The sequence below is a fragment of the Garra rufa genome, chromosome 5 (assembly GCF_049309525.1).
Source record: "Garra rufa chromosome 5, GarRuf1.0, whole genome shotgun sequence".
In the NCBI taxonomy this organism is placed as follows: domain Eukaryota; kingdom Metazoa; phylum Chordata; class Actinopteri; order Cypriniformes; family Cyprinidae; genus Garra; species Garra rufa.
This window is the reverse complement of record NC_133365.1, coordinates 57789081-57810896: the sequence shown is the minus strand read 5'-3', so window position 1 is coordinate 57810896 and position 21816 is coordinate 57789081. Positions and strand designations below refer to the sequence as shown.

General features: G+C 31.1%; 2 protein-coding genes across 2 annotated transcripts in view; one reads left to right on the top strand and one right to left on the bottom strand.

The window, feature by feature from the left end:
* On the bottom strand, positions 1 to 14387 carry LOC141335511 (ATP-dependent RNA helicase DHX33-like). Its single transcript, XM_073841001.1, has 12 exons — positions 14180 to 14387; positions 11853 to 12013; positions 11512 to 11739; positions 8658 to 8828; positions 6801 to 6986; positions 6614 to 6725; positions 6362 to 6521; positions 4811 to 4899; positions 4567 to 4694; positions 3189 to 3392; positions 2870 to 2956; positions 1 to 377 (listed from the first exon to the last, which is right to left on the bottom strand). Exons 1-12 carry the CDS (start codon positions 14385 to 14387, stop codon positions 69 to 71), a joined length of 2043 nt encoding a protein of 680 aa, XP_073697102.1. The 3' UTR covers positions 1 to 68.
* A 1618-nt stretch (positions 14388 to 16005) lies between these two features.
* The window catches only part of LOC141334970 (large ribosomal subunit protein uL10-like), a 6547-nt gene continuing 736 nt past the window's right edge, over positions 16006 to 21816 (top strand). Inside the window, exons 1-6 of the mRNA XM_073840191.1 lie at positions 16006 to 16029; positions 16693 to 16803; positions 17860 to 18035; positions 19460 to 19547; positions 19639 to 19785; positions 20798 to 20983. Of these exons, the coding sequence (XP_073696292.1) occupies positions 16750 to 16803; positions 17860 to 18035; positions 19460 to 19547; positions 19639 to 19785; positions 20798 to 20983 (651 nt within the window). The 5' untranslated portion in view covers positions 16006 to 16029; positions 16693 to 16749. The remainder of the gene's footprint in view (positions 16030 to 16692; positions 16804 to 17859; positions 18036 to 19459; positions 19548 to 19638; positions 19786 to 20797; positions 20984 to 21816) is intronic.

Genomic DNA, 21816 nt, shown 5'->3' with positions numbered 1-21816 from the left:
CTGTTAGGACGCTTGGCTTTTTTCTTTCCATCCTGCAGTCCTCAGAAACAACAAACCAGTAGTATTTGTTAACTCTTTGTTGCACGCAGCTTCCGGCGGAAATACTCCGGCGCGGCTTCTTGCAGCCATTCGGCGTCCACCAAACACAGATCCCTCATATAACAGCGAGACGTGTGCAGGAGCTCGTTGAAAACCACGCAGGCGGGTTTGGCCTGGAACAGGACGGATGAGGGATGGATGGCCACGGGCTGGTGTGTGTCCAGAGCCACGTAAGAGCCGTCCGGCTGCAGCTCCGCCGCGCTCATGAACAAACCGTGAGCCAGACAGCGTCGCACGTTGGCCAGGTCCGACAGAGATGACTGTATCTTCATGTTCATCTGAGAAACACAAGATCACTGTCAATTTTTCATGCACGCTGACCTGGGTTATTTAATTTAGTCCCGGGTACCCTAGCAACCGCATGGCAACATCATAGCAACCGCCCTGGGTACGCTAGCAACCGCATAGCAACACCCTAGCAACTGACCTGGGTACCCTAGCAACAGCATAGCAACACCCTAGCAACCATCCCAGATACCCTAGCAACCGCATAGCAACCACCCCCGGGTACCCTAGCAACCACACAGCAAGTTTAAGCTTTAAAACTACTTTAAACTTCAAACTATTTCACTGAAAACCGTCAAACTTCAAAACTATCCAAACTGCTTAAAGCTTTCAAAACTTCTTTAAATTTTTAGGCAAAGCTTTCTCAAGCCAACCTAAAGTTTGTCTTGACGAACTTTTTTTATCTAGTTTAATTTAATGTCTGATTTAGTGTCATTTGCACACTACTATTATAGTGTTTTTAATAGAATTAAATTATAAAAAATTCCAGTTGTTTATTTATTTATTTATTATTATATAATATGGCTGTACAGTTATTACTTTTTTAAATTAAAAATATGAAAAAAAATTAAAATATTTTTTTTATATATTATTCTATTTCAGCATTTATTTTTATGACAAATATTTTCTTTTTACTTTATTTTATTATTAACAATATATAAACCAGAATGATAACTTGAAAACACATATCAATTCAACTTCCCCAGCTACCAAATGACAAATATGTTTCTTAATAGACTTAAAATAATTAAAATTATTTATGGTGTTATTATAGCAAAATAAAATTATTAAATTATTTATTAAATTATAAAATTATTAAATATTATTAAAAACCAAAAAATAAATGTTTGTTTTTTGAAATTTTATTATGTTTAACTTGGTGTACTATAATAACTAAAACTAAATCAAACTAAAGCTAATAAAAACAAATTAATAAAAACTATATAGATACATTTTTGTAAAGCAAACAAAAAACACAAATAAAATTACAAAAATGCTAAATAAAATTAAAGTGTAAACAGAACGTCTTAAAAAGCCTAATTACAATATTAACAAAAACTATAATGAAAAAGACACAAAATTTAAAAAAGTGAAAACAGAAAATCTAAAAAATAATAATAAAGAAATAAATAAAAAAGGGAAACAGAAAATCTAAAAAAAATAATAATAAAGAATTAACAAAAAAAAGAAGAAAAATAAAAAAGGAAACAGAAAATCTAAAAAATGAATTAAATTAGTAACAACAAAAACTCAAAATATAAATAAAGTAAAAACAAGAAATCAAATAACATCTAAAAACTAAATTACTAAAACTAATTCAAATATGTGCAAATGCTGTTACATAAGCATGATAGTGAAGCAATTTTTAATTTTATGCATAATAAAAATAAAAATTACAAATGGTAACTATAATGACAAAAATACACAAAAACTATAATGACAAAAACACAAAATACAAATAAAGTAAAAACAAGAAATCTAAAAATAAAATCTAAAAATTAAATGACTTAAGATGTAAATAATAATAAAGTAACCAGACAATATAAAAATATACAATACAATATATACAATATAAAAATAATTCAAATTTGTGCAAATGCTGTTACATAAGTGTGATAGTGAAGCAATTTTTAATTTTATGCATAAAAATAAAACTATTAAAAATTGTAAAAATAAAAATGCAAAAAAAAGCTAAATAAAAATAAAATGAAAACATTAAATCTAAAAAAATAAAAAATAAAAATTAAAGTATTAACAACAAAAAAAATATAACGACAAAAACAAAATATTAAGTAAAAACAAGAAATCTAAAAATAAAATGTAATCAAAAATATTAACAAAAACTATAAAAGCATATATTATACATACACTATTTATGCTTAAACTTATAAAAAAGGTAACAAAAAACGTATAAAAGTTTAACTAAAAGTAAAGCAAAAACACAAAATCTAAAATTAAATCTAATTAAAAATTTTCCCGAAACTATAATAGTCTATAAATAATACTAAAATGGTCTATTAAACAACGGCTGATATGATTATACTTTCAATATTTAATATTTATCCCGGTTTGTCCCATGGATGTTCAGTGCATTACTGTAAACATGATTTCTCCTTCTTATAAACTAAGGTATGAAATAAAATTATTTTCTATCATGTCACAGATGCTCTTCACAGAACCATTTATTCTGTGCAAAAATGTATGTTAATTATTAAAATGTATTTGATGTGCTATGCAACATCAGGTTCATTACAAGAACAAAGTTCAGTACAGAGATGAGATTAATATGCATTACATTCACATTTATGCATTTAGCAGAAGCTTTTATCCAAAGCGACTCACACTGCATTGAAGATACACATTTTCTCGGCTCATGCATTTCTTGGGAATCAAACCCATGATTTTAGGGTTGCTAGTAGCATGCATCACTGTTACAGAAAGCTACAAAAATGCTATTGAACACCATTTGTGTGTGGGTGTGTACCTTGATGCAGATGTCTCTAAGCTGAGCTCGAACCTCTAAAACCAGCCCCATATTCCTGCTGTTCACAAAGTTCTCCCGACACCAGTCCTGGGAAAACACAAACAACACACGGACATTTCCTGAAACAGCTTTTAATGCACATGCAAACTCAATAAACATAATGCATTTCATTAATATCAGTTTCTCATGTTAAGTTGTCCTCATACAGGTTGCAGAATCTGGAAAATGTTCATAATTTTGGCAAAACATACAAATGTCATGTTGTTTTTTCATATAGCACTGCCCTGAAGAAGATGTTTTGTGATGCTCATGTCAGTACCTTGTTTCCGCTGACTTTCTTAAAGGCTCTGTAGATGTTGAGGAGCGTCATGTAGTCTCCTTCGCTGGAGATGAACTTCTTGCGGACGGCGAAGACGTCGTCTCTGCGTGCGGGAGGATTGTAGAGGACCGAGTCGACGGACAGGAGCGAGATGATGGTCAGAACCTCCTCAGTGCAGGAGAAATCAGGAGAGATCAGGAGGGTCTGTGGAGACGCAGAAGAACACAAATACAGTCAAAATACAGCCAGAAAACAACTTAAAATTAACACTATTCATTATAATCATTGATAAATAAATAAATAAATAAATAAAAAAAATATATATATGCTGTAGCTAGTTGTTAAAGCAACATTTTTTAATTTTCTTTTCTTAATTTTTCTTTTTTTTTTTGGATATTGATATACTAAAATAACTCAATGTACTAAAATAGCTAAAACTAAAATAAAAGTAAAAAATAATAACTAAAAAAAGACCAAAAGCAACTTTAGAAACAAAACAAAATTCAAAATGACTCCAAATTAAATTACTTTTTTAAAACAGTAGACAAATTGTACTAAAATTAAAATAAAATGGAATATATAAAAAAGAAGCATTTCAAAATATTATTAAATACATAAATAAACATCCAGTTACTGTTAGACAATTGTTATAGTAAAGCAATTTACAATTTATATATTAAAATAAAATAAATGTATAATGTTTTATAAAATAAAACAATTAATAAAAACGAAATAAAATTAAATCACTTTGAAACTTTAACTAAAAAAATTAAAGTAATCAGGAAATATAAAAATCAAAATTCATTCAAATATGTGCAAACACTGTTACATCAGAGTTTTTTGTGAAGCAATTTTTAATTTTATGCAATATAAAAAAAATATGTAGATGCACTTAAAGAAATAAAAATATTGAAATAAAAAGTATTTGAAAATATTAATAGAATCTATAACAGAAACTGCTCTATATATAGTAAGTACATAAATGCAGATATATGAAATGCTGTAACAAGTGTTTGTATTTTTAGGCATTCAAGTAAAATAAAAATAGTCATAAAAACTTAACTTTAAATAAAAACTAATTCAAGATAATACAAGTTTTTTTAACCATAAAATACAACTTTTTATATTGAAAACAAAAAAGCAAGCCCAGCCCAGATTTGAAAAGTCATGAAAAGTAACGTAACACATTATTTTCCATGAAAAGTAACTAAGTAACGTAATTAGTTACTTTTTCTAGGGAGTAACGCAACATTGTAATGCATTACTTTTAAAAGTAACTTTTTCCAACACTGCAACTAATAGTATCTCACCGATCCTAAGGTAAAGTCGACTGTATTTCTATCCATTATCAACTGACAAGCAAACAAGTATCTCTTACTTTGGAGAAGCGGGGCTCTAGAGGGAAACAGGCCATTTTCTTGCCCAGGGGAGTTAATGACACTTGATCGTCTTTCCTGTCCACGGCGCCGAGGATACAGAGCTGCTCCACGGCCATCCGCAGCGACTCTACACACATCATACAAGTTTACAGCATATGAAAGCTGGCCGTATTATCAACTAAACCAGTATATTAAACAGGCATAACAAATACAGTAGCTTTAATAATCTGTTGTCGGTCTCACCTGGTGACGGTTTAGACATGAAGTCAAAGTTGAGGACGTCAGGAACACCCAGAGCGAGCAGCTGCAGAATGACACTGGCCAGATTACACCTACAGAGATAGTAATAACCAATCAGATTCACAGATTTATCAATTCAACTACAGCTTTATAAAACAGGTTTTAGTTCACATCTAACAAATCAAATATGTTCCTGCATTCAAACACAGACAGACGAAATGAAACAGAATGGTTTTTTAATTGCACACAGCACCCTTAAACATATTTTTTTATAAACCTGACAAACAATAGTTTTTTTTAATAAAAAATAAGCATATTAAAAAATATGTTTAACACATATTTTCTTTTTAAAAAATGAGTGTCTTTATTTGGTGTCTTTTTTTTTTTTTGCATGTCCGATAAAATTAAATGTGAATTTTTGATTTGGAAAAGTGTTTTCAAGCCACCTAAAAACTTCAATAAAATACGACAAGTACAAAGAAAGAAAATAAGTAGCGCTTTTTTGCACTTCAAATAAGACCAAAATGCTTTTAAATTTATGTGACCAGATACAAACAATTAAAATAAATAACACTTAACTGTGTGAACGTCATATGTCAACCTGGACCACAAAACAAATCATAAGCGTAAACTATTCGCAATTATAAATTTATACATCATCTAAAAAAAACGAAATAAATAAGCTTTCCATTGATGTATGGTTTGTTAGGATAGACAATATTTGGCTGGGATACAACTATTTGAAAATCTGTAATCTGAGGGTGCAAAAATATCGAAATATTGAGAAAATTGCCTCTAAAGTTGTCCTAATGAAGTTCTTACCAATGCATCTATATCTGTAAGAAAAGTATCATTTTTCTAAGAAAAACATATAATAAAAAACAAGCACATTATTCCTATGAAAATAGGATTGGGAAGAGTTGGAAAAAGTCTAATTTTTTAAATGAAAATAAATATCACTTTTTTGCACTTTAAATAAATTGTGTTGAGCAACCTAAAAACATGAAACATGTAACATAAAACACATCTTTTAAAAAATAAGTACAAGTACACTTTTTTATAGAAAGAAAGTATTTCTAGGAAAATAAATATAATTGAAGAAAATCTGTATTGTTTTTCCCAAAAAAAACAAAACAAGTATAACTTTTTTAAAGAAGATAAATATAAATGTTTTTTTAAGAAATAAGTAAAAATAAAAACAAAATGTTTTTAAATTTCTGTGACCAGATACAAACAATAAAAAAAAAAACTTGCATATAAATTTAAGCAAAAAAACATCCTGTGTGAACGGCATATGTGACCCTGGACCACAAAACCAATCATAAGAGTCTTTAAAATTGTCCAAATGAAGTTCTTAGCAATGCTTTTTTCTAATCAAAAAGTAAGTTTTGATACATTTCCTCAGGAAATATATTGAAAGGCATTGAAACATTGATCATTTTGATGCATAAAATGTATTTTTGGCTATTGCTACAAATACACCCATGCTACTTAAGACTAGTTTTGTGGTCCAGGGTCACACATGACTTCTATTGACAGACGGTGTAGCTGTACCTCTGTATCTCGGGTACGGTCATGTTGGTAAAGTTGTCAAACTCCTCTTCAGTGTAGAGACGGTAACATGAACCGGCGTCTTCTCTCCCGGCTCGACCGGCGCGCTGCCACGCCTGAGCTTTAGACACGCGCTGGACCGCTAACACCTCCAGACCGCTGTCTGATTCAACACAACAACAAATGACCATCATACTTACAGAATATTCAACACACGAGTGAGCCTCAGAGATTTGAGAGGGATGAGAGTCTGACCTGGATTGTAGCGTTTGGCTTTCACCATCCCCGTGTCAATGACGTATTTGATGCCCGAGATGGTGATGGATGTTTCCGCGATGTTTGTGGAGATAACCACCTTCCTGGATCCCTGTAACGCACAGACAGGAGAGTGAGTGGAAAGCGTCAGGTGTTGTCAAAGTAAGTGTGCGGCTGCTGTAGTGACCTTGGGCGCGGGATGAAACACTCGGAGCTGCTGGACGGGCGGCAGCGAGGCGTAAAGCGGGACGACCGTCATCGGGACGCAGGTCTCAGGCAGGTGTTTGGAAATGTCCCGACAGGTGCGAGCCAGCGCTTCAATCTCCTCCTGACCCGTCATGAACACCAGGATATCATGCGACGGTGGAGCTTCCTAATAAAATAAGCACCATGTTTTAAGAGAATAAATAATATCTTAAAAAATAAATAAACTATATATAAGTGTTGTTTTTGACAACCATCTTAGATTTAGTCTTAGTCTTAGTCTTTTGGACTAAAATGCTTCTTAGTTTTAGTCAAATTTTAGTCACTTCTATATGTGATAGTTTTAGTCCAATTTTAGTCACTTCTAAATGTGATAGTTTTAGTCCAATTTTAGTTGACGAAAAGTCAAAAAGGTTTTAGTCTAGTTTTAGTCAAAAAAAGGGGAAAAAGTAGTCTTTTAACAAATTAATGTAGGTCAGTAAGCATTTGGCTGTTGGGTAGTGTCACTTATAAGTTCTGAAAATAGCAGATCTATAGTTCAACACAATGTGAGCTTCCGGATCAACTATTTTCACCAATAATTACAATAATGAAGGAATGGTTTTAGACATAAAAGACAAACAAGGATGGAATGCTAAAACGGCTTGCCATACTAGTATAGCAAAGAGTATTTAATGCTAAAACGGCTTGCCATAGCGTAAGATACTTTTTAAGTTTTAATTGGCATGCACAATAAGCAGAAATGTCATGCATTTTAAACGTCTGACGTACCACCCACTAACATTTTCGTCTATTCTCGTCTCGTCAACGAAACCTCACACACGTCTCGTCATGTTTTAGTCATCAACGAGCCATTTTTATCTCGTCATCGTCTCGTTATCGTCATGAAAAAAAGTGGCGTCATCGTTGACGAAAACAACACTGCTATATATTCTTTTGTAAAGAAAAATTGTTTAATAATTATAGTTGATTTTTTTTTAAAAATAAGTTAATTAAAAGTATTGTTTAAAAAAAGTATCATTTTTAAAAAAGAAAATACTTTTTCTAGAATTTTCCAAATAAATTATAATTGTTATTTTAAAAAGTGTTGCTTTATTATTTATATATATTTTTTTATGAAAGTGAGTATTGTTTTTCGAGGAAAATATAGATTTTTAAAGAAAATAAGAAAATATAAATAAGAATAAAAAATAATTATGTATTTTAAAGAAAACATTTTTTAATAAAAATAAGTATTGTTTTTTTTATAATGTTTTAAAGAAAATAAGTACTATAAATAAACTTTTTATTAAAGAAAATTTGTTTTTCATGTTTTTTTTTTTTAGGAAATTAAGCATATTTTAAGAAATTATGTATTGATTGTAAAGAAAAAAAAACTTTTTTAAAGACATTTGTATTTTTTTAAAAGAAAATAAGTATCGTTTTTTCCCAAGTATCATTTATACAAACAGCAATAAATATTTCTTTTTAAATAGTATAAAAGGAAATAAGTATGTTTTTTTTTAGAAAAATATATATGTTTTAAAATAAGAAAATAAGTATCATTTTTCAAAGAAAATAAGAATAATTTTTAAAAAGAAAATACGTTCTTTTTTTTTTCAAGTATCAAGTAGAAAATAAGGAAATAAGTAATAAGTAAGTAAAATAAGTTTTTTTAGGATTTTTTTAAAAAATAAAATAAAATAAAATCTGAAAATTATCCTACACTACAAATAACACAAATTAATACACACACATCAATCAATCCAAAATACACATTACAACTTATTACAGGTCAAAGATGTGCTCAGATGTCTATGTAATCTGTCATGTGTATGTGATTGTGTGAGCAAGGATGGACCTGGTGAATCTGAAATATGGAGACCAGCGCTGCCTGCAGATAGTCGGTCTGAGTCTGTTTGGTGTAGTAGATCTGAATGGGATGCTGTCGGCCCTCCAGATACAGAACCGGCGATTTGTTGAAGTACTGTGAGAACAGATCCACGTCCATGGTGGCAGACATCACAACAACCTACAGATCAACAGCATTCATTCATTGCAGTAAATATTACAGCATCTCTGCAGCGTAAAGGTGAATATAGATGACTGAATATAAACTTCTGACCAATCAGAGTCCAGAATGCAAATATTACAATGATGACATCACAGTTAAATTGTTAAATGAGAATGTTTTTCAAATTTAAAATTTAAAGTTCATAAAAACATACCAAATGGAGACTGTACAGTTCAGACTGAATGAATTGCAGTAATTTAGTATTAAAAACATGAACTTTTATTAAAACTTATTTTATTCAAGGCAACATTTCGCCATTTTATTTAGCTTAGCTTTTATTTCAGTAGCTGGAAAAAAAAACAGTCATTGTTTTGTCTTTTTCGGGGGAAAAAAGACAAAACAAACAATTTTAACTAAAATGTTAACGAAAATGAAAAGAAAACAAAAATGTAAAAGTATGTGACTATATGAAAAATGCAAAAAATACTAAAATGTTAATTTAAAAAGCAAATCCATATATTTCAATTAGTTAAGGTAATAGAAAAATTTTAATAACAAAACTGAAATAGCTTATTTTATTCAAGGCAACATTTTGCTTTTTTATTTAGCTTAACAAATTAAATGACTGAAACTGAAATAAAAACTATATAAACATATTGAAAAAAAAAATCTGAAATGTTAACCCTCTGGGCCTCTTCGGTCATTTTTGACCGAAAAATTTTATGTTTTGAATTTTTAAAAATCGTAGCTTCATCAGAATGAGATGACGCTTGGTGACTTTTGTTGCATTAGCTATGTGAGTACAAAAAAAAATCAGTGACATGATTCGGATATGTTAAAGGGTCAAAAAAAAAATAGTCACACTTGGCTCCTTCGCGGTCAGAAATGACCGACATAGGAAATGAATGGGAAATACGAAAAAATGTGATAATTCAGATAATCTTTTGGTAATACAAGCTACAAATGAGCAACTGTGCTGAAAAGAAGTGTTCAGCAAGCAAGGACTGACACTCTAAAATAACAAAAGTACAGAACTGACACACACACGCACACACACGCGCACACACACACACACAGACACACACACAGACACACAGAAATAAGCAGAAAAATGCAAAACCTGATATTTATCCAATCAAAAAAATATCTAAACCTTGCCAAAATGTATCTTTTAGAATGTCTGAATATATTTCTAAATGCAAAGCCTAATAAAATGAAGAAACAGTAAAAAGAAAAAAAACAATAGGAATCCCAAAGCCCCTGTATATATGTATATAGGGAGACACAGGAGTTTACATGGCATTACACAAGTTTATTTTTTATGCCACTAGATGGTGCAATTTTCACTTTAAAAAAATGGATTTTAAATGCTTTTACTCTATTTTAATGTGAAATGTTGTATTTTTTGAAAAATAATAAATACATAATTAATTAAAAAATATAATATAAAATATAATTCTACTGGGAAAAAATTGCTCATTAAAACTGTATAAATATTGCATAGATTCATAAAAAATGCTCAAAATTCTAAATAATAATTACAAAATATTATTGAACAAAAATATATTTAATTGATTTTCCTGAAGAAAAAAAAAAGTTACTTTTTAAGGCTTCGGTCACTTTTGACCGCGAGGGAGCCAAGTGTGACCCCTTAATGAGGAGGCCCAGAAATTAAAATTAAAAAATGTATTTTTCAATAAAGTTCACAATATTAGCGAAAACAACAATAAAAACTGAAATAAAAAATTAACTGAAATAAAAATGATGAATGAATGATGATAGACGCAATTTAAAAAAAAAAGCTAAAACATGCAAAAAAAAATACAAAAATGTTAACAAAAATGTACTACTGTGAATTAATCATTGCAACTTTTCTAATAAACATCTTAGTTTGATCTTAAGAGCATTTATGATTTGAACAAACATCTTAGTTTGATCTTAAAGTATTTTAAATTGTAATAAACATCTTAGTTTGATCTTAAAGTATTTTAAATTGTAATAAACATATCAGTTTGATCTTAAAAGTATTTATAATTCTAATAAATGTCTTAGTTTGAACTTTAAAGTATTTCTTATTCTTAAAGATGATTTCTGAGTCAAATAAATGTCTTAGTTTGATCTTAAGAGTATTTCTGAGTCAAACAAACATCTTAGAATAAGAAATGCTTTTAAGTTCAAACTAAGATGTTTGTTTGACTCAGAAATACTCTTAAGATCAAACTAAGACATTTATTGGTTTCTGAAATACGCTTAAGATCAAACTAAGACATTTATTTGACTCAGAAATCATCTTTAAGAATAAGAAATGCTTTTAAGTTCAAACTAATAAATGTCTTAGTCTGATCTTAGGAGTATTTCAGAGTCAAATAAATGTCTTAGTTTGATCTTAAGCGTATTTCAGAAACCAATAAATGTCTTAGTTTGATCTTAAGAGTATTTCTGAGTCAAACAAACATCTTAGTTTGAACTTAAAAGCATTTCTTATTCTAATAAATGTCCTAGTTTGATCTAAGGAGTTTTTCAGAGTCAAATAAATGTCTTAGTTTGATCTTAGGAGTATTTCTGATTCTAATAAATGTCTTAGAATGAACTTAACAGTGCTTATTTTTTTTTAATAAAGTCTAAGTTTGATCTTAAGAGTATTTCTAATTCTAATAAATGTCTTAGTTTGATCATAGGAATAAGTCAGATTCTCTCGTACCTTCAGATGTATTTTGTTCTGTTCAACACGTTTGCGTTGAGCGGCCTTCACCACGCCGAACAGCACATCTGTGTGAACGGTGCGCTCGTGAGCCTCGTCCAGGATCACCACGGTATAGCGCAGTAATAATGGATCACCAATCGCTTCCCGCAACAACATCCCATCCGTCATGAACTTCAGCTTGGTCTCCGACGATGTGACGTCTTCAAAACGCACCGTGTAGCCCACCTGAGCAATTACAGAAATGAGAAATGCATCACACACTGACATTTATATCCAATTCAAGATGATGCAAATCAAGAATATGGGGTTTATTTTAATCTTTAGTCATAAAAACACACCAGTTTTCCGAGTTGAACTTTCTTCTCTTCGGCGACTCGTCCAGCCAGCGATATGGCGGCGACACGGCGGGGCTGAGTGATGGCGATGATGCCCTGCCGGCCGATGCCAGCCTCATACAGGTACTGCGGTATCTGGGTGGTTTTACCTGAGCCTGTCTCACCTGCAACACAAAAAACAGTATCTGTGTTCTTCTGCTGCTATTATAGAGTGCTTTCTGAAAAAAATCCTCACAAATACAGTACAAAAGACAACTTGAGTATGATCATTTACACATAAACGTAGCAAGTAAAATCTTAATTAAAATCTAAATATGCCAACCTGTAAGGTTTAGGGTATAGAAAGGATAGCCAGCTATACTAGAAGTCATATGGAGGCCCTTTTAAAATAAAATATGATAATTTTTGTGATTTCCATGCTTACATTTTATAGGCAGTTACTTATTTTCATGTATAAAGGCCAAATACATTGTAATACATTTATATTATAAATGTGTGTAAATGTTATTTGGAAACCATTTAGTTACGTAGTACTATACTGTTATATATATATATTATTTTAAGTCAATTTATTTATTTTAATCAATTAGTTATTTATTTTATTGTATTCTCATTTTTATTATTTATTTAATATTTACACCTTTTCTATATTATTTCATTTAAGCAGTTAGTGGTGTTAGTTTATTTAAATAATTTAATGCATTTAGTTTATTTTTACAATTTATTTTAAACTGTTTTTCTCTAAATCAAGGGATATCTATTTATTTTCATGTATAAAGACCCAGTAATAAATTGTAAGAAATATATCTAAAAAAAAAATAATAATAACAAAAGATGTATAAATAATATTATGAATATATGTAATATTTTATTTGAAAAATATTTAGTTTCTATTACATAACATTGTTATTTACTCATTACACTATACAGTAACATGTATCGTATTTAATATGTAATATTTATACATTTATTTAAGCATTTTTGTTTATTTTAATAATTTTTTTATCTTTTTTTATTAAATTATTTTTATTAAATTAATAATTTTATTAAATTTATATAAACTGTTCCACACACTCCCAAATCATCATCCTCATATCCTCCCATCTTAAAACTATTCTAAAAAGGCAGCTATTTATTTATCTGTATAAAGACCCAAATTACATTGTGTAAATATAATTTGGAAAATATTTAGCTTCTTTAACATTACATTATTATTTTTTTCTCTGCTCATTATAACACTGTACTATTAGAATTATTATTTTAAAACTTTATTTATTTTAATTTATTTGATTCTTATTTTTATTATTTATTTAATATAACATTCTACACTGTTTTTTGTTGTTGCTTTTTATTTAAGCTGTTTTGTTAGTTTATTTGAATCATTTAATAAATAATTTAGTTTTCATTTTATAATTTATTTTTACACAGTTTTTCTCTAAACTTTTCCATGTCCCCCCAAATATGATCATCCTCATAATTTATTTTCATGCATAAAAATAAATATATATTTTATTTGAAAAATTTTTAGTTTCTTACATCACATTAAGTCTTTTACTCATTATACTACAATGTAATATGCATTATTTTTAACATGTAATATGTATACATTTATGTAGCCATTTTTGTATATTTCAAACAATTAATTAAGAATTTAAATCTTGTTTTTTTATTACTGTAATTATTTTTACTTTATTTTATTTATTTTTCTGTAAAATTTTCCATAGACTTCAAAATATAATCATTCTCACAAAGAGCTCCTATCTGAAAACTTTCCTAAAAAGGCACTTATTTTCATTTATTACACACACATATATACATATATATATATATATATATATATATATACATATATATATATATATATGTATATATATATATATATATATATATACATATATATATATATATATATACACACACACACACACACACACACACACATATATATATATATATATATATTTTATGTTTCTTTCTTTTTACTGTACTATTGTACTCTTTAGTTTATTTAATTTAATCTTATTTTATTATATATTTTACAGCGCTTTTCTCTACACTTTTTCATGAACCCCTGTTTTGAAAACCCCTTCTTCAAAGAATACCACATTATTACCATGGTTAATAACTGAATATTCACAAAACTGTCGTATTATGTCCAAAAACATGATGTTATTACTAGACCACGTCCAAAAAGTGTGCTATTATCACATTATATGTCCAGAAATACAAAGTATAACCATGTTTACACGTCCAAAACAAGGAATTAGAATGAAATACTTTGTTAACAGCGTCAGTTAAGATATCATAACATATATAATGTATTATCTTACCGATGAACACAGCATTTTGCAGCTGTCTGAGCTGGTTGATCACCTGTGTCCTGGTCTGGTAGATGGGCAGCTGTTTTCGCTGCGCGTCCACGCTGACGGGCGCGTGTCCCGCTCTGGGCAGCAGCATGCCCGGCTTCTTATCCAGGCGGAAGAAGGGGGAGCCCGGCTTAAATCTCTTCGCCGGAGGAGGGTCGGGGTCGTGGGGCATGATCTGCAGGAAACGCGCGGCAGTGTGAATCCGTCTCACTCACCGTGAAGGGCTGATCTCGTTCATAAAGACAGACGGACAGCAGAGGAGTCTCGCACTGCAGTTGTTTACATCATCCGTTCATGTGGCTCGAGTCGGACTGATGGCGCGCGCTGATGGCGTCACTGCGTCGCCTCGTGGCGCGTCCCTCAGAGACAAAACCTTTTTTAAAAGTATTATTATTAATTTTATAACCACCAGCAAAACAATGAGAATTATATATTGCAAACACAGACATAAAAAGATTTAAAAAAAAAAATACAATAACTAGTGCCAGATGCATATCTTCAAAGGGAGAAAAAATGAAATTTACACTACAGTGTTATACAATCGCCTTTTTACTAGTGGAGTTTTATGAAGCATAACAATACATTTTTAAAGTGTGAAAAATTCAGTTTGGATTCTGACCATTTAATTTTTCTCATTTAAGTATATAAATAAAGACAAAAACTTTCGTTTTTTTCTGTTTTAATATGTATTATTAATAATAATGAGATAATAAGAAATTTTACTTAATTTCCATAACTTTCTTTTCTTTCTTTATTTTATTATTAGAAATATTTTTAAATGTTTTTATTTAATCTTTTACACTCCCGATTGTATTTGTAATTCTTAAAAAAATAATATTTTTGTAAAAATAAACCTGTAGTTTATTATTATTATTATTATTATTATTATTTTAAAGACAGTTTAACAATATAAAAAAATTCAAACAATATTTTAAAATATTTAAAGTGAATACTTGAGAGAAGAAGAATGTGTTACTATTTGTAAACACTTTAAACGTTATTTCTATCATGTGATTTTATTACTTTATTTTATTATTACTATTATTCATTATTTATGTATTTTTGTTTATTCTGTTGTAACCCTGGACGTAACTTATTACAGCCTACTATTACTACTAACTACTAACTAATAATATTAGCATAATTAATAATAATAGTAATAATAATAGTAGTAGCAATAATAATAGTAATATTAATAATAGTAATTTTGTAAATTAATTTAAATCATGTCAAGTATAATACAAATCAATAAAGTATTACTGAAGTGCTGACAAAAGAAAAATCACTGAAAACATTTTCATTTACTTATTTAGAAGACTATATATATATTTGTAAAACATTAAATTTGGAATCTTATTTCTGTGATCGAATAAACGATTTTTCTTGCTAATTGTGCGAGATGTAAACTCAGATTTGCGAGTTTTGACATATGACATATGACATATTTTTTTTGTTTATTTTATTTTTGAGAAATAAGTCCATAATGTGCAATGTAAGAATTCACACTTATGCATATTAATAATGTAAAATTATTTATAAATAATTTTACTTTTTTTATGTAATTAACTTTTACTATTTATAAATTACTTTATAATTATTTAAAAAAAAAAAATTAAATAACGTTTTGTGGAGTAATCTGAGCGCGCGGATCAACTTTTACGATTTGTCAGAACTGCAAAGTGAGAGACATGGGTATTGACCAATCAGAGCACAGATACGCCCCCTCTGCGCGATTTTGATTGGATGTGCTACTGCTACTAATATTCTGCCGCTTCCTGCAGCGGCCTCTTTCTTTCACGCGTCCCTACCGTGAGGTGAGTCGTAATTCGGCTCCGTGGCCTTTTCTTCTTCAAAAAGCGATGTTTTTGACTTTATAAAATCTTAATAAGATAAATATGTATTAAAAATCATTAGCCAATATCATAAGAACTCGACATGTGTAAAATAATAGTCTTTTGGGGAAAAAGTTAGCTTTAGCCTGTTAGCATAGGCCTGGGCGCCATGTGAGGCGAGACGTAAAATGACTATCGTTTATTAGTTTCTCATTGTAGGTTTATATTTTATAGTCTGGATAATACTGTATATAGTGTTTGTTGCTATTAACAATAGTAGTAATATAATAATATTATTATTATTATTATTATTATTATTATTAAACGTATTAAATTACAGCAGGTCATCTACAGCCCAGCTGTGTCAGTGCTGGTCGGTCGTTCCCCCTGCTAAAAGCAAACTGATTCCTTCTATCCCTGTCTGTCTGCATCCCACGACTCGCAGGGACGCTTGGTTTCAGACAATTTATTAATTTATGCAAATAAAGCGCTTTTTTTCGTGTAAAATGCTTGCAGCTGTGACCATTTGGTACAGTCTTGAGAATTAAGTGTTTGTTTAATGCCAGTTTTGCCACGAGATTTTATACACTGCAAGACCCATCTCAGAAATATCTGTCTAAATGTCTTTCAATGTATGCTTCTCAGATTTTTCAACCTTGTCTTTAAACCGGCTGTTCACCGATCCTTGGAAGCACTGCCAAGATGCCCAGGGAAGACAGGGCCACGTGGAAGTCCAACTATTTTCTGAAAATCATCGTAAGTTCTCCATGCTTTTAGTATGACACACTGCAGCAGTTGCTAGTTTTATTTTATTACAAATTCAATACCAGCAGGTCATCTACAGCCCAGCTGTGTCAGTGCTGGTCGGTCGTTCCCCCTGCTGAAAGCAAACTGTTTCCTACTATCCCTGTCTGTCCGTATCCATGACTTGCAGGGTCGCTTGGTCTCAGACATTTTATTAATTTATGCAATTAAAACTATATTGTTTCATGTAAGAAGTTTTCAACTGTGACAATTTGGTGAGATCTTGAGTATTAAGTGTTTGTTTAGTGCCAGCTTTACCACTAGATTTTTTAATTTTAATTTTAAATCAATATATAAACATTTGTATTCATAGTTAAAGGGTTTTTTTCATGCCTAAACTTTATAAATCAAGTCATTATAAATCTTGCTTTATTTTAACCCAATAACTAAACTATACTATAATAAATTTTAAAGGATTACTCCACTTTTAAATCAAGTGTTCATATCTGTCTTTAGCTGCAAAGAAATTTTATAATTTTTTTTTCTTTAGGGAAACATTTCAGGATTTTTCTCCATATAGTAGACTTCAATGGTGCTCAACAGATTGAAGATTAAAAATGCAGTTTCAGTGTAGATTCAAAAGGGCTCAAAAAGATCCCAGCTGAGGAATAACTCTTGTCTATCTAGTGAAACAATTCACAGTTGCTAGTTCAAATCACAGACGTGGTTTAATCACTTTCTAAAAAAAAAAAAAAAAAAAAAATTCTTTGCAACTGAAAAAAGACAAGTCTTAACTTATTTTGATCCAATTAATTTTTTTAAACTGTATTTATGTTTTAAAGTAATTTTATATAAACCTTTTTACACGCTTGTTTAATTTTAGCTTAATTATATTTAAAATATGAAATGAAATCAAGATTTGCCTGATTTGATGCATTACCCCCTGCTTTAATAAACCTACCATCCCCGTCTGTGTCCCACGATCTGCAGTGACACTTGATCACAGACATGGTTTAATCTCAATTCCCATCTGGTTGTGTAGTTTCTAACATGTTTTTCTGTTTACAGCAACTGCTGGATGACTTCCCCAAGTGTTTCATCGTGGGCGCTGACAATGTCGGCTCCAAGCAGATGCAGACCATCCGTCTGTCCCTGCGGGGCAAGGCCGTCGTGCTCATGGGCAAAAACACCATGATGAGAAAGGCCATCCGTGGCCACCTGGAAAACAACCCAGCTCTGGAGAGGTGTGTGTCAGTCTGGGCACAATCATGAACCACGGTAGACAAAGGCTTTAAAAGTCTTTATAGCATGCAATCTGTGAATTTAAAAAAATGCATTGTTTCTGAGTGAAATCTAATATTGGTTCTAATTGAGATGCTGATTCCCAAAAACAGCGTCTGCGTGCCATTTCATAGCATTTTTGCTTTTGACAACCATTTGAGGTGAAGTCTTGTGTTTTCCCTTAATTGACCAAAAAAACACACCTTGCCTGAATCTGAACCACCATTTTCTCAATTCTCAGCCCATTTTCAGGTGTATTAGAGTTAACTTCCAGAACAAAAAAATTAAAGATACTTTACTGACCCCTTTGTCATCCAAGATATTAATGTCTGTCTTCAGTCATAAAGAAATAGTTTTTTGAGAAACATTTCAGGATTTCTCTTCATATAGTGGACTTCTATGGTGCCCACGAGTTCCAAAATGCAGCTTTATAGGGCTCTAAGCCATCCCAAAATCTTATCTAGCGAAACTATTTTTTTTTTCTTCTAAAAATAAATGACAATGCATTTACTTTTTAACCTCAAATGCTCACCTTGTCAAACTCTGTGTGAATGGTGTATTCTGGTTCAAGACCGTTAGGGTAGGTCGAAAAACTCATATATTTTTTTTTCAACTTCAAAATCGCCCTATATCGCTGTAGAAGTACTGACCAAGTGTTTACAAAGTAAACTTGCAAAGATGGTCAAACGCCGTTTACAAAAAAGGAAAAATTGCAATGTAGGATGCTTTTGAAGTTGGAGAAAATGAGATGGGAGTTTTTTTGACTTACCCTAACTGTCTTGAACCAGAATAAGTGGTCCACGCAGAACTAGACAAATATTTGAGATTAAAAAGTATAGAAATGTTTTTCCAGTTTTTGGAAAACTGATAGTTTTGCTAAAGAGCCTTATTCTTCAGCTGGAATGGTTTAGAGCCCTTCGAAGCTGTATTTTGGAAGTTCAAACTTGTGGGCACCCTAAAAGTCCACTGTATGGAAGGTAATCCTGTGTTTTCCTCAATTTCTTTACAACTGAAGAAAAACATGAACATCCTGAATGACAAGGGGTGAGTAAATTGTCAATTTTTGTAATGATTCTAATGTCTCATCTGTGGGTGTTTAATTGCATCTAAACGACCACAGAACACAAAAGATAATCTTTCACTCATTAAGATGTTACAAACACTGATGAATCCAGAGTTGCAGGATCAGTTACGGACCGGCTGTGTCAGTGCCGGTTTGTCGTTCCCCCTGCACAAATAAACCCGTTTCCTTCTATCCCTGTGCGTTTTGCATCCTACGACTCGCAGGGACGCTGGTCTCAGACATTCTACATCAGCCGCATGTCTAATCTTTAGATTAAAAAATAAACTCTAGGTGAAATGTTTAATTTATTGCCTTGTTTTTCAGGCTGCTTCCCCACATCCGTGGGAACGTCGGCTTCGTCTTCACCAAGGAGGATCTGACTGAGGTCAGGGACCTGCTGCTGGCAAACAAAGTGAGTATTACTGAACATCTGTGTGGTAGTCTGGGGTTCTTCAGGGCTTGAATGCATCTCTTTATATAACTATAATTGTTTGTGATGGTAGGTGCCCGCTGCTGCCCGTGCTGGTGCCATCGCCCCATGTGAGGTGACTGTCCCGGCTCAGAACACCGGGCTCGGTCCTGAGAAGACCTCTTTCTTCCAGGCTTTGGGAATCACCACCAAGATCTCCAGAGGAACCATTGAAATCTTGGTGAGTAGTAGGAACGGGTGGTCAATCAAATCCTGGCTCTCATTACCATTTTTGGCTTCCAATGATCATGAAAACACTAAATTGTTTTTAGAAAAATATTTTTTTCCCTTTAATATACTTTCAATTCTGTAATGCAAAGCTGTAATTTCATCAGCCATTACTCTAGTCTTCAGTGTCACATGATCCTTCAGAAATCATTCTTACATACGAATTTATTTTTATTATTTTTGGAAAACGTTGTGCTGCTTAATGTTTATTGGATTTTTTTTCCCCCGGTTTCTTTGATTAAAAAAAATAAAGGCATTTATTCAAAATAGTTTAAATTTTTATAAATTTAACACCCTTTTCAAAGAGGGGGAAGAAAAAAAATGACCTCAAACTTTTAATGAGGCGTTTATTACAGTTTGCCATTTTCAATAAATGCTGTTCTTCTTAGTATTTTATTGATCAAAGAATCCTGAAAAGTATCACAGGTTCCCCAAAAAATTGGCAGCACAATTGTTTCCAACACTGATAATTCTGTATGTTAGAATGATATCTGAAAGAAGTGATGCTGAATACTGGAGTAATGCTGCTGAAAATTTAGCTTTGCATCACAGGAATAAATTATATTTTAAAGTATATTAAAATGGAAAATCCTCCATTTTTAATTTTTTTTTTCAAACTATTTTAATCAAATGCAGCCTTGATGAGCAGAAAAGTCTCCTTTCAATAAACATTAAAAATCCCTTTAGCGCTGTAGTATTTTATTATGTTTTAATAATTTTATATAATTTTATACAAGTTTAAACATTTAAGCATCGGGTGATCACAAAACACTGAATTAAGAGTTGCAGGATAAGTTACAGACCAGCTGTGTCAGTGCTGGTTTGTCGTTCCCCCTGCACAAATAAACCTGTTTCTTTCTATCCCTGTGTGTTTTGCATCTTACAACTCACAGGGACGCTAGACTCAGACACTTTTAAACTCATATTGCGAATGAGCTAAACTATTTGTCCTTTACCGTCCACAGAGCGATGTTCAACTGATCAAACCTGGAGACAAGGTGGGCGCCAGCGAGGCCACGCTGCTCAACATGCTGAACATCTCGCCCTTCTCTTACGGGCTGATCATCCAGCAGGTGTATGATAACGGCAGCGTCTACAGCCCCGAGGTTCTGGACATCACTGAGGATGCCCTGCACAAGAGGTTCCTGGAGGTCAGTCCATTTAATGCTACTCATGTGTTGGGATTTGGCTTGAAAGAATTATTTTCAATCTTGAATGATTGCATGTTTGCATCCCAACTTGCAGGGGTGCAGGTCTCCGACATTTAACATTGTATTTAATTTAATGTTTTTATTTATTTTTAATGAGACATGGTTATTTTGAATTTTTTTTTTTTTTTTTTTTTTTTTGAACTGCTTTTTGTAACTTTTACATTCAAGGAATTTAATGTTTAAAAATAAAATAATACATTTTGTAACTCAAAGTATTCATTAAACAGTGTTTTAATGTAAAATAACTAAATGAACAAAATGGTATGTTTAAATGACTACCATTCACGCTGCTGGTCTAAAGTTTGTGAATATTTTTCTTGTTTAAAATGCATCAAGTAAGTTTATTATGCTAATCAAGGATGCATTTATTTGATAAATTCAGAAAAACAATGTAATATTGTAAAATTGACCTTAAACGACTTTCCTATATTTTAATGTAGATTAAAAATCTAATTTATTTCTGTGATCAATTTTTTTGCTTCATTGCTGTATTCAGTGTCACATGATCTTCCTGAAATCATTCTAATATGCTGATCTATTATCAATGTTTGAAACGGTTGCATAATATTTTTTTTTTGGAGCCTGTGGTACTTTTTCAGGATTCCTTAATCAAAATTATTTCTGAAATTATTTTATTCAGCAAGGATGTTAAATTGATAGTGATAGCAAAGACCGTTTCTTTAATTATTTAGAATAAATGCTGTTAACTTCATTAAAGAATTTAAAATAAATTAAGTAGCACAACTGTTTCCAACATTAACATAATCCGTATA

Bases quoted from the DNA above. Each gene is read 5' to 3' on its own strand.
- LOC141335511 (XM_073841001.1), bottom strand. From the start codon at position 14,387: ATGCCCCACGACCCCGACCCTCCTCCGGCGAAGAGATTTAAGCCGGGC. The intron at 11,740-11,852 runs GTGTGTTTTTAT...GTAATTGCTCAG, and splicing joins AAGTTCAACTCGGAAAACTG to GTGGGCTACACGGTGCGTTT. The intron at 2,957-3,188 runs GTACTGACATGA...GTGTTTTCCCAG, and splicing joins AGAAAGTCAGCGGAAACAAG to GACTGGTGTCGGGAGAACTT.